Source organism: Geospiza fortis, unplaced genomic scaffold (genome assembly GCF_000277835.1).
Source record: "Geospiza fortis unplaced genomic scaffold, GeoFor_1.0 scaffold284, whole genome shotgun sequence".
NCBI classification, from domain to species: Eukaryota; Metazoa; Chordata; class Aves; order Passeriformes; family Thraupidae; genus Geospiza; species Geospiza fortis.
In genome coordinates this window covers 745250-757992 of record NW_005054508.1, presented here as the reverse complement: position 1 = coordinate 757992, position 12743 = coordinate 745250, and the positions used below count along the sequence as shown (strand labels likewise).

Genomic DNA, 12743 nt, shown 5'->3' with positions numbered 1-12743 from the left:
TGAGGTTGAATTACTGCTTAACAAGACTTGTATCCAAATTTAGTTGAAGATGGAAATTTTGGTCTGTGATATTTTTTTGTGTTTGATGAATCCAGGGGAGGCACCAGGATGGGCAGAGGGATGGAGCAGCTCTGCTGGAAGGAAAGGCTGGCACAGCTCAGGGTGCTCACCTGGAGAGGAGAAGCTTTTGGGTGACCAAATTGTGGCCTTGCAGTGCCTGAAGAAACCAAGAGAAAAAAAACATGGAGAGAGACAATTTCCAAGAGTTTGAAGTGCCAGGACAAGGGGGAATGGCTTCCCAGTGCCAGAGGGCAGGGCTGGATGGGATATTGGGAATTAGGAATTGTTCCCTGGCAGGGTGGGCAGGCCCTGGCACAGGGTGCCCAGAGCAGCTGGGGCTGCCCCTGCATCCCTGGCAGTGCCCAAGGCCAGGCTGGAGCAGCCTGGGACAGTGGAAAGTGTCCCTGTCATGGCAGGAGTAAAAGATGAACTTTAAAAATGTTCCCTTCTGGCCCAGGCCATTCTGTGATTCCAGGATTCTGTGGTCACTGGGGGTCCATCCCTACATTTCCCCCAAACTCTCCTTTTTATTCATTTTCAGAGCCTCAGGTTACAGGGTCTTTCACCTTCCCAGCATCTGGAAACAACTGGGAGACTGGAGCCAACCTCAGACTAAACACATTGGGGAAGACATTTAGAAAATAAGTTCTAATGGCTCTGCTCTGTGGGGCACCAAGAAAATCCAGATCTGCTGGCAATGCTCTTTTTTTTTTTTTCCCAGGGTTGCTTTCCTGCAGGAAAACCAGTGTGAACATATAAAGAGGACAGAAAAGCATCAGTAAATTGTCCATCTTTTGCCTCCTTAATAAAAGAAAACAGCTGCATGTGGTGCATAGAAGATGTCAAGGAAATATTAAGAAAAATTATGCAAACCCATGAGCAATGTTTAGACAGGCTCTGATAATTTTAATAATTCAGGGTTAGAGCAGAGCAGTGCAGGCTCCTGCTGCTCCTCTCCAAATGGTTTGCAAACAGACCCCAGGATGGCTCCAAATTAAGGTGAAAGCATTCAAGTCATTTAATTCACACCTTCAGCACCCACTGCTGATCACGGTGCTCCCAAAGAACTGCTCCATCTGATTCATTATTTAGGAGTCCTTGTGTGTTTAAAGTGTAAATGAGGCTTTTCTAAACAGAGAGCAAATAAACCTCATTGTTGATGGGCTTGAGAAGTGGCTCAAGGAATTGGAAAGCAAACAGGATTTACAAAACCGGTTTTAAGTATTTATTTGAGACCTGGCACGGCCCCAGACTGTGCCCAGGACCTCCAAAAGGGATTACCTGGATATGTGGGGTGTGAGGGAAGCATGATGGATCTTCATCTCTGTGGGTTTTGTGCAGAAACATTCATTTGGATGAAAGTTTTCATCAGAATTTCCCTAGCCAAGGCCATGCCCCACTCACAAGTGGGGCATGAGATGAGATGAGTCCCCCCCATTCCTCAAGCCCAGAGATGGATTTAAGGTTAATTCTGAAAAATAGGTTCCTATTTTGAGACACAAACTCAGCAAAGCTTGGCATCTCATCAGTGGCATAAAACTATAATTCCAAAGATGTCATATTCCTAGAATCAGAATCAAAATTAGATATTTTTCCATTTTCTGTTGAACAGGAATGGAAGTATGGTATCCTCAGGAAAATGTGAATGAAACAGAGCAACTAGGGGCTCCAGTTCATGGGGATCTTGTGCGTAGAGGATCATCAAGGAAGAGGCACCAAAGGCCCTTTGTCTCACATCCAAATCTTCCAAAATCCTGGGCCTATGTGTAGGAAAAGAGCTAAGAAAGCCTCATTGCTTCAACTTTCTCTTTCTTCCTACACTGAGTTCTGGGTTTTGCAGGTTTTCCCATTTGGCAGGAGGACCTTACAAGCCTGCAGCCCTTCTCTGGTCTCCTTGTTGCAGAGCAAAAATCCTGGGGGATTTTTGTATCGCATTTGGCATTTGAGGTGGTTGGAGGTGACACCAACACCGGTGTCAGCTCGGGCTGCTCCCTGTTTTTGGGGTGTGTGGGCACCCAGAGTGTGGTCTTGTCTTCCCAACACACCAAAGGAGGAAGATCTCTGATGAAAACCAATGCACAGTTATCAAACCTGACAGGGAATATTTCCAGGGACTTAAAACGAGCACTATTGGAAAATGATCCATGAGGGATTTCAGGAGGGAATGGAAGGACTGCAAACACCAATAATATCACACATGGTCTGCAGTTGCCTCCAAAATAAATCACTGCAGTGGGCACTGAATTAATTCTAATTTTCAACAGCAGTATTTTTGGGAGCTGTGCTTTTTGACCTCTGGGTGTGAATTTCTGTCCCATTTAAGGACTGGTCATTGTACAATTTGCAGGTTGCAGTTTCTGGTTTAAATCTGCCCCATTTGGCCTCAATAGGACAAGATGGAGCCATGGTTTCAGTGCATTCAACCCATGAATTTGAGGAAAAGTTTAGGAAAAGAAATCCCTAAGTTAGCAAAGATGAAAATACATTTAAAGGAAAGTGCTTGGGCTTTTGAGTTGAGCAGATTTGAGTTAGGTGAACAAAAATATACTGGATAAAATTTGGTTTGCTTTGGCTTGGGACCTATTGAGCAGACAAAGAATAAACACGACATTTATTAGCATAGTCTCAATAAAATAAGCCAGGTCTGAAATAGAACTAAGATTGGGTTTGTGATAATATATTCAAATGGGAAAACTTGGATATCCCTGGGAGCGTGGCTCCTTTTAAGTGCAAATCATTCTGGTTGCAGGTACCAAACTCCATAATCAATGTACATAATCAGAGGATTTGTGTTCCCAGGAGCTCAGCCCTGCCTGGGAATATGCACAAACTTTGTTAATAAACATATTTTTTCCCCAAAGTAGCAAAATAAACTCTGGAGTTTTCATCAGCTGAAGGTGTGAGGAGCTTGCTCTCAGGAGTGGGAGAACTCTCAGGGTGAAAAGTGGTTGCAGAACTGAGTGCTGTGGCAAGAACTCATCCCTTGCTTTTGAATGTCATCCCATAAGGTGGAATCGTGTAAAGTTTCATGATCACGAGCTCCTTTGTGCTCCAAGGTTTCCCTGTACTGGTTCTCCCTCCTCTCTGAGTGTTTCCTTGAGTGTTTCCTTCCCCAGTATTCCATAATATATTGGTGGAAGGTTGGACTTGATGTTCTTAGTGGTCTTTACCAATCTTAGTGATTCCACGTGGATGGAAGTAAAACTTGGTGAGGTTTCTGCTCTGTCTCAAAATATCAGGACCATAGAATAAAGACCCATCAGTCCATTCAGCTGGATCCAAGGAGATGTTGTCCTCAGGAGGTTTTGTCTGAAGACATCCAGTGCTGAAGGTCCCCTTTTTATTTATAGAGTCTCATGGTTTTTCCTGGATTTTCATGAGGAGCTGGATGTTTGATTCTTATCCCAGTGCCTGGATCCAGTGCTACCAACTCTGAGCCCTTTCCAGTCTCTGGCCAGTTTGGGTGCTCATTTGCATTGCCTCGAGGTGAGGACACAAACCTGGGTTTGCTCTGGTTTTGCTGCACAGCAGCATTTTTCTTCTTCACTTGGACTTGAGTCATTCTGAAAGCATTTTCCCGCGTTGTCTGACCTTGATGGAATGCAGGGATGGCTCCTGGGATCATTGCCTAGGATCATTCAGGGATGATGCTGGTTTTTGTATTTCCCACAGAGGAGTTTGCCTATGTACAGGAAAAATCCACAGGAAGCTTCCTGGTGCTTATAGACTCATGGATCTCCTGATTTGGAAAATTCCCACAAGGATCATCCAGTCCCACACTTGGCTCTGCCCAGGACACCCCAACAATCCCACCTGGAGCATTGTCCAAGCACTCCTGGAGCTCTGGCAGCCTTGGTGCCATGTCCATTCCCTTTTCAGTGTCCCAGCACCCTCTGGGTGGTCAAGCTCCCTTGACCAAAGGCTGTGGCACTGGAGGAAATTTCCATAATTCCTCAAACTCCCTCCCTGGAAAACCTGCAGAGTGGTTGTGTTGAGCCTCTTTATTCAGAATATTGTTGTTGTTGTGTCCTAAAAATTCTAAATCACCTTCAAAGTTGCCAAAGTCTGTTGGGAAGGGAGGTAAGAAACAAAGGGAAGGCTGGAATAGCCTGGAGAGGTTTTATCTCACCACTGGCAGTGGGATGTGCATTTTTATTACTTATCTGCCGTCTGGTACAAAGAGGAATATTTTCTTCTTCAAATGCTCCCAGAAAGTTTAGTCTGTGGTTTGTTTTGTTGTTGTTTTGTTTGGATTTTTTTGTTGTTTTGATTTGGTTTCTTTTTGGTGCCTTTTTTTTTGTTTTTGTTTTGTTTTTGGTTTTTTGTTGTTGTTGTTTATTTGGTTGTTTTTTGTTGAAAACCTTTTCATTGTGTATAGGATGCTTTATAAAGTACCAGTTTTGTTCGTGGCCAATTTTTGTGTCTGGTATGAGGAGAGCACCAACCTGGGGATGTTTTTTAGCAAGAACCAGCAGGTTTTGTGTAGGCAATGGACAATCTTATGTCAACCTTATCAATCTGTTTCTGGTCCCACTGGCTAAACTAAAAACCAAAAAAGAAATCTTTTTTCAGAATTTCATTTCAGGGGATATTTTACCCCTGTGGGGTTGCCAGGGACTCGACCAGTCGATACCGATATTGAGCAACTTCCAACTGATCAATTTTTATCCATTTAGTTTTTGTCATCTCTTGCACCTTGTTGTACCAAGAGGTCTGTAAGGCTTTATCACCAGCCCCCTGGGCAGATAAGCAGGGTTAATGTTGCTGCCTTCTCAGTGTGTGAGCTTTTAAAACCCCTTGAAGAAGAGCCTGTGTGGTTTGCAAATATCTCAAACATCTTTTTTTTTTTTTTCACCTGCAAAGCCAGTAAGAGGCAAGAATAACAATGTTATTCTGGAGCCAAGGAACTTGTGGAAGAGGGAGCTGGAATTCAATTTCAAATCCAGATCTGTCCTAAGCACCCAGGCCATCAGGTTAGGTGGGTCTTTGGGCTGATCTTGGACAGGTATTTGCATATGCAATAGATGCTTTTTATTTCAATTATGAAGCAGGATGCAGGGTTTTTTTCTTTTTTTTTTTCATCCTAAAAGCAATCCTATGTAAATTATATTTTACAGAGCTTGGATTTTGAGTAGCAATTGAATGTAAACAGGTTTTGGAGAGAGGGGTTGCATTTACCTTCTGTGCCATTCAGAGTTAGAGCACGTTCAAAAGAGTTTGGAAATGTTAAGGAAAGTAGAAAATATTCGAATGTAAACAGGTTTTGGAGAGAGGGGCTTCTGTGCCATTCGGAGTTAGAGCACGTTCAAACGAGTTTGGAAATGTTAAGGAAAATAGAAAATATTACCAGAAGGAGGTGTTTTTGAAGACTGAAATGTAGAAAATGATCCCCTGGAGGGGGAACCTCAGTTCTCCAATCTCCTGCAGATTCATTTGGTTTTCCACTTGGGATGCAGAGTATTGCTGGACATTTAAAGACTTTGCAGGCCACAGCCCAATCCCATAAGTACATTCCTGTGTTGCAAAAATAGATCTAAATGCAGAGAAAAGCCTTGTTGATGTTTAGAGAATTTCCAACCCCATTGGTGCCTTCCAGCCAGCAGAGAAAAGCCTTGTTGATGTTTAGAGACTTTCCAACCCCACTGGTGCCTTCCAGCCCAAACCACTTCATGATTCAATTAGGTTTATTCCCAGACCAGTGATAATTCCTTTACAATTTACAAAAGGGCTCTGCCAAAGCATTCAACTAAAATGATCCCAGGATGTCTCAAAATCATTCAGGAAGTGACTCCTAACAGGGCACTGCCAGGCTCCTGTCTTTAGCAGAGCATAACCAGCAGATCCCACATGTCAAGGCTTTTTGCACCTGAGTCCAATGCCCTTCCCATAGAATGTTCACCTGAGATTGGGCTGCAAAATCAAAACCTTCCCTTTTACTTCAGCCTGGTGAACATTTTCAGCTCCTGGATTCCGAAATTGTTAAAATACTTACAGCACTTGATAGTTTTTCTTCTTGTTGTCCTGTTTTGCAGCCATTTTTGAATAATTGCAACAAGCTCAGAAAAAAGATGTTCCCTCTGGCAATAAAACATCTTTTCTCTCTTGTCAAGCCTGTTGGGTTCTGCCTGGTTTTGTTGCTTTTTTAGCCAACAGCTTCCTTGACATTGATTCCTTGACGCTTATCCTGTAGTAAACCTTTGGAAATCTGTATGGTCATTCCACAAGGTGCCTCAGTCATCAATCAGGGAAAAGCAGCCAGATTGTGTGGTTTCCATGGAAGATGGAAAGCTGGTCTTAAAATCTGCTTGTGGTGATGGGCAATCAAAATTTCCCATCAGGTTTTTTTTTCTTTTGTGTTTAATTAGCCAGGAAAAATATCCCTGATGGTAGTCGTGGGTGTCCTTTCCAGTGGCTTGTGTACAAAGGACAGAAGGGCTGGCCCTGCTGAGGGACCCCAGGGGCTGTGCCCAGTTCTGGGTCCCCAATGCAGGAAGGACCTGGAGGGGCTGGAGCGTGTCCTGGGAAGGGGCTGGAGCCCCAGGAGGGGCTGAGGGAGCTGGCAAGGGGCTCAGCCTGGAGCAAAGGAGGCTCAGGGGGACCTTGTGGCTCTGCACAACTCCCTGCCAGGAGGGGACAGCCAGGGGGGGTCGGGCTGTGCTGCCAGGGAACAGGGACAGGACAAGGGGAAAGGGCCTCAAGCTGGGCCAGGGGAGGCTCAGCTTGGCCAGCAGGTTGTCCTTGTTCTTTTCCAGCCTCAGGGATTCTGGGATTGTTTGAGTTTTTGCTTGTGCAATAAAATTTCAAAGCAGATTTTCTGTAATCTCATTTTATCAGTGAGTTCCAAATACCACCAGCCTGGTTTGCTTTACTGCTGGCATTTATGGGAAACCTGGTGGTGCAGACACATCAGATTTATCATTAGGAGGTTCCCTCCCTGGTATTTTAGGCAGGATGTAAGGAAAACCTTAGAGATATCTAAGAGGGAATGGGAAAGGCCTCTGAAATATCAGAGACTTCATAAAGTAGAAAAATAAAACTTTAAGGATGGCTATTAAAAGGCTGATTTGCAAACTGCTGTCTCTCAGAGAGAGAATACAGGTGCTTCATGAATATCTGAGGAAAATCCAGCACGTTTTTAAGAAGAAGAGAATCCCTGGATCAAACCAAAGCAAACAAAAGTGCTTTGTGAAACCAAGCAGGGAGTGAAGCAGAGCAGGGTCCAATGAGATGCAGAATCAAGGCAGTGAGTTCAGTGAAGTGATGGTGCTTGACTGCAGACTGTGAAATTCATCATCACAGATTTTAAGTTGCTTAGATGTTTTTATAAGTAAATTTGGATTACCAACCCTTCTTTGTATCGTCATTGAGGCACACTAATGAGGACAGTGCACAAACTGGTGGATTTTATAGATTTGGCAGGACTTGAGTAGACATCAACACTTGGCAGGGTCACAGGGTTCAAAATGAGCGGGGTTTTCCTGGTGAAATCCTCTTTTTGTTAAAACTAGTGCTTGTCTCCCAAAAGATGCCAGGCCAAGCTCCTGGTGCAGAGTAGAACTGTACAGATGTTATTGAACAGGAAATTGTGCCAAGAGCCATAAAACGCCTGGGTAAAAACAATGTTTCTCATGTGGCTAAAAAGCTGCTGCTCCTTGAACTTGAAACCAGCCTTTGGTGCAAAGTTTTGCAGTTCTATTCCCAAATATTTGGCAATTTTCTTCCTATCATCTCTACTGTGTCAGAAAAAAAAGTAGTTTCAAAAGAAATGATTTTTAAGTCACTGTGGTGTTTTCCCCCACAGGACTTGCAACCAGTTTGCTGGGGTTAAGATCAGTGATTATTTTACTGTTTTAGCAAAAAAAATCAGCCTCTCTTGGATGAATATTTTTATACAGAGTCGCTGTTATAAAGTGAAGGTGTAAAGAAACTTCGTGCTACACTTCGGAATAAATTATTTGGGTCCTTAATGACAGGAGGTTACATGGTAAATATTTTAACCTAATTTAAATGTTCTGCAGCTACTGACATTCACAGATTTTCTTCATAACTGCTGGTGAACTTCCACAAAGATAATTCCCGTTAATATTTTGGTGTGAAGCAAACTGGGGAGTGTTAATTTTTCAGAAAAACGACATTTTTCAGAGCAGTGGATATAAATGCTGTGCGTGCAAATCTGTGGCACTGGAGGGCAACACTTGGGGAGGTTTTTGATGTTTGGGAAGTGAGCTGGGAGTGTTTTCCACAGGACATTGTGTGGGCAGTGAGCTGACTGCTGAAAGGGAGCAGGATGGGACAGGGTAGTCTCTTGTGAGACCCCACCTGGATTTCTGTGCGTTGTTCTGCAGAGGAGGGACACGGAATTGTTGGAGCAGCTCCAGAGGAGGCCATGGAGTTGCTGAGGGCTCTGGAGCATCTTCACTCTGGAGCCAGGCTAGGAGAGCTGGGAATGCTCAGCCTGGAGAAGGGAAGGGTGTGTGGAGACCTCACAGCTCCTTCCAGGGCCTGAAGGGACACAGGGGAGCTGGAGAGGGACCCTGCAACAGCAACTGGAGGGACAGGACAAGGGGGAATCAGTTCAGCCTGACAGAAGGAAAATTTAGGTTACATTTAAGGAATTCTTCGCTGTCAAAGGATGCCCAGAGAAGGTGTGGCTGCCCCTGGATCCCTGGAAGTGCCCAAGGCCAAAGCCGGGGCTAGTGGAAGGTGTCCCTGCCCATGGCACAGGGTGGAATTTTGGATCTTTAGGATCCCTCCCAACCCAAACCCTTCTGGGTTGCTGTGATTCCATGGAAAGACCCACATTGAGAACTGGCTGCTCCTCTCAGTACCACCCTTGTCTTGTGGCTGTAGTCTCCACATCCTTGTGCTGCAGTTCAGTTTCTGCTGCAGATCAACTCCAGGTACAAACCCTCTTTTTTCCTGGAGAGCTTTATGTAGCTGTGCTTTTTTCCTCCCCTCATCACCTTGATGTGTCGCTCTCGCTGCAGAAAATTTATTCCAAGTTTGGTTGTTATTTCCGTGCTTTCATTTGTTCGAGGTGAGATTGGGGGATGATTGCTCAATGAAGAAAAAGCTCATCCTGTTAAGTAGATAGCTGGATGTGACAAGTCTCATTGTCAATTTAAATCATTGCAAGTGCTTCTTCTGGCATTGTCTGATACAGCTGCAGTGTCACAGGCAGTTTTTTATTACAGATAATAAGGTTCAGACTCTTTAAACATCACTCAAAACATAAAACAGCACAAAGCCAAGGTAGAAAACAGCATTTTCGGTGTCACAGTGCTTGCAGAAATACACAGGAATGTGGATTCCCTATAAATTCCTCCCTGGGCCGTTCACTGTCGTTGCAGGCACTATCCTGGTTGACAACATGCTGATCAAAGGGACAGCAGGAGGGCCTGACCCCACCATCGAGCTCTCCCTGAAGGACAACGTGGATTACTGGGTGATCCTGGACCCCATCAAGCAGACCTTGTACCTGAACAGCACCGGCCGCGTGCTGGACAGAGATGTGAGTCTGGCCTTGCTTTTCTCCCCCACAAACACGTTCACCTCTCATTATCCATGCACACAAACCCTGCTCGAATAGAATCCCTGCATCTCTCTTGTCCCCAGATGGATGTGAACAGAGTTCATCAGATCCTTTTTTTAGGATTTATTGGGAGCACACAGGAACTTGACCTTAGGTGCAAATATTACTGCGGACAAACACAACAACAAAGAACAAAAAAACCTGATGTTAAGAGTTTTACATCTGACCAAACTTGACTCATTTGTTGACTTAAATTTTTATTCTGGTTTGCTGGCTGTTTACCCTGTGCCCTGTGACATTTATTAGCAGGCTGCTGTCCCTGTGTACACTGAATTATGAGCTGTGAGAAGTGACGAGTCGTGGCTGCCACAATTCACTCACAAAGCTTGACATGTTCCATTGAGAACATGCTGCTTCACATTCTTTTTTTTAAGGCAGCCTAAAATATATTTGCTGTGCTCATTCCTGTTGGTGTTAAGGAAATATTGCCAGGGTAGGTTTGATTTTTATAAAAATAAAGATGAAAAGCACAAAATAAATTAAAAAAAACCTTGTTCCATTGAGAATGTGCTGGTTCACATTCTTTTTTTTTAAGGCAGCCTAAAATATATTTGCTGTGCTCATTCCTGTTGATGTTAAGGAAATATTGCCAGGGTAGGTTTGATTTTTATAAAAAGAAAGATGAAAAGCACAAAATAAATAGGGGTGTTCTCATCTAGGCTAATTTCATTGAGGAGAAAACACTCTAAAAATAGAGACATTTCCTCACAGTGTTGCAACCTTGTGACAGAACCTGAAAGTAAAATTGACTTTCAAGTGCTTTAATCAATATGGCAAGAATACTCTAAAACTCAGGAGCTCTCCTTGGAGTGCAGGGAAGTTTGTTTTGTATTAGCTTGATTGATTAATTTGTCTTCTCCATGTGTTTTGAGATAAATTCATAAGTACCAAAAACAACATGCAAATTTCTCCTCATTTCCATTTGCTGGTGAAAGACACTAATTGAATTCAGCTGTTCTTAATTTTGTTTTAATTCACAAACTGTTTTCCCATGCAAAGCACCAAGTGTGGCGGAGTGGTCATGGTGGCAGAAGACTTTCTGGGAGAGTTGGCACTTCTTCAAGTGCCAGCCAGCAGCTGCTGGAGCAGCTTTGGCCTCTCAGATTTTATTTTAAGCCAGAGCAAAAAAATCAGAGCCTGGAATAGAAGGTAAGGCTGGAGAATCACTCTAGGAAATGTGGGGTCAATTCTTATCACCCCACACCCATCCGTAGGGAGTTAGGAACTAAAATCCCTGTTGCATCAGTGCTAATCTTCTTTTCAAGGCCATTTATTGAAAATTTTTGTCACCTTAACATGAATCAAAGTCAATGCTTTACCCAAAGAACCTCATCAGATTATTTGAGTTTCCATATTAGTCACAGTCTAAACCAATTCCCATTCTTGTGAGTTCCCAGACACTTTACAGGGATGTTCTTTGCCAGAACTAGACTCAAGTCCCCTGGAAACAAGAGAAGTGTGTACATTTCTTAATTAAATTCAGGTAATAATGTGTTTACATTGGTATTTAGGGTTAATTCCTCATTTTTTACTATGAACCGGAACACTTCTTACCTCTAATGCTGTGCCCAGTCATTCATCTGTGACTATTTAAGTTTGGTGGGCTATGAGAAGGAGATCTGGGCTTTAAGGTGGCTCAGATTTTGGGTGTGATGCCCCCTGTGCCTCTCTTGCATGGCCTCGGGGTAGTGCAGTCACTCACAGCCCAAAGAAGAGGAGAGCAACCCTCAAAACCCCCAGGGACTGAGTAAAAATATGAAATGTGTGTCATGGGCTTTATAAATGTGGCTCTTTTGGGGAGGTGGGTTAGTGCTGGGTCAACAGCTGAACTCCATGGTCTGGGAGGTCTTTTCCAACCTTATGGATTCTCCTAAAGGACATTTCCAGCCTTCAGAACCAGGGCTGTGCTACCCCAGCACCACAGAACCATTCAGTGTGGGAGGGTCTCTTTTTATTAACAAAAACCCCAACCTGTTTTTCCCATCCTTCCACTCAAATCCACTTGACACTCTGAATGAAACCAATGAAACCAGGAGTTTTATTAAGTTGAACATTTAGATGAGTCTCTGATTCACAAATTATCCCATTCCCTATATTTGGATGCTCTTCCCATTTTTCTCTCCCTGCTGATTCAGTCAGCCTGATCCTGTCCTTTTTTTATTTCTTGCCTTTCTTGACAGCAAATCTTCCTAGATTCCATTGATTGTTACTAAGAATGGCAGTGTGTTTTCCAAATAAAATCAGATAAAAAGAAAATTCCACACTTTTCTTCCAAAACTTTAAGAAGAATGACCAGTGATAAATCAGAAGCTGCTGAAAGGTGCTGGGATGATTTGTCCCTGGTTTCATAAACAAATTTTGCCATTGTGCCATTGTTTATTTACATGTTTTTGTAAAGTCAGAATAGGAAATATTTCTCAAATATATTTAATTTCAAATAATTATATTATTCTTGGCCTTGAGTAATTAATCCAGATACACTTAGTATTGACTGCAGCTTATTAAAGGCAGCCTAAAAACTCTTGGATCTTACTGAAATGAGTAGTAAAAGCCATTCCAGCCTGAATTTCTTTGTCCATTCATCAGTTTGGGAGTTTTAGAGCACTGCTGTGTTCACTGCAGTGAGAAAAACAGGATTGTCCACACTGAAAGTTGTTTCTGAATTATTTGCAAATGTAAGTGGTAGCAAATGTGATTTATTTCAGACTTGACCTTTCAATTCAAGACAAGAAAGAAACCAGAAAGACTTTGGGGAGTGTCCAGAGGAGATCACAGATGCTCAAGGGCTGGAGCCCTTCTGCTCTGGAGCCAGGCTGGGAGAGCTGGGGGTGCTCACCTGGAGAGGAGAAGCTTTGGGGTGACCAAATTGTGACCTGAAGGAGCTGACAGGAAAGATGGAGAGGGACGTGGGACAAGGGGTGGAATGCCAGGATGCAGGGAATGAGTTCCCATTTCCAGAGGACAGGGTTAGGTTGGGTACTGGGAAGGAATTGTTCCCTGTGATGGGGATGGTGGGGCACTGGCACAGATTTCCCAGAGAACCTGTGGCTGCCCCTGGATATGTCCAAGACCATGATGGGGCTTGGAGCAG

The 12743-nt window shown here is 43.6% G+C and overlaps 1 protein-coding gene across 1 annotated transcript in view; it reads left to right on the top strand.

Moving 5' to 3' along the window:
- The window catches only part of PCDH15 (protocadherin related 15), a 518357-nt gene that overhangs the window by 314570 nt on the left and 191044 nt on the right, over positions 1-12743 (top strand). Inside the window, exon 7 of the mRNA XM_031063502.1 lies at positions 9411-9571. Coding sequence (XP_030919362.1) covers positions 9411-9571 — 161 coding nt within the window. The remainder of the gene's footprint in view (positions 1-9410; positions 9572-12743) is intronic.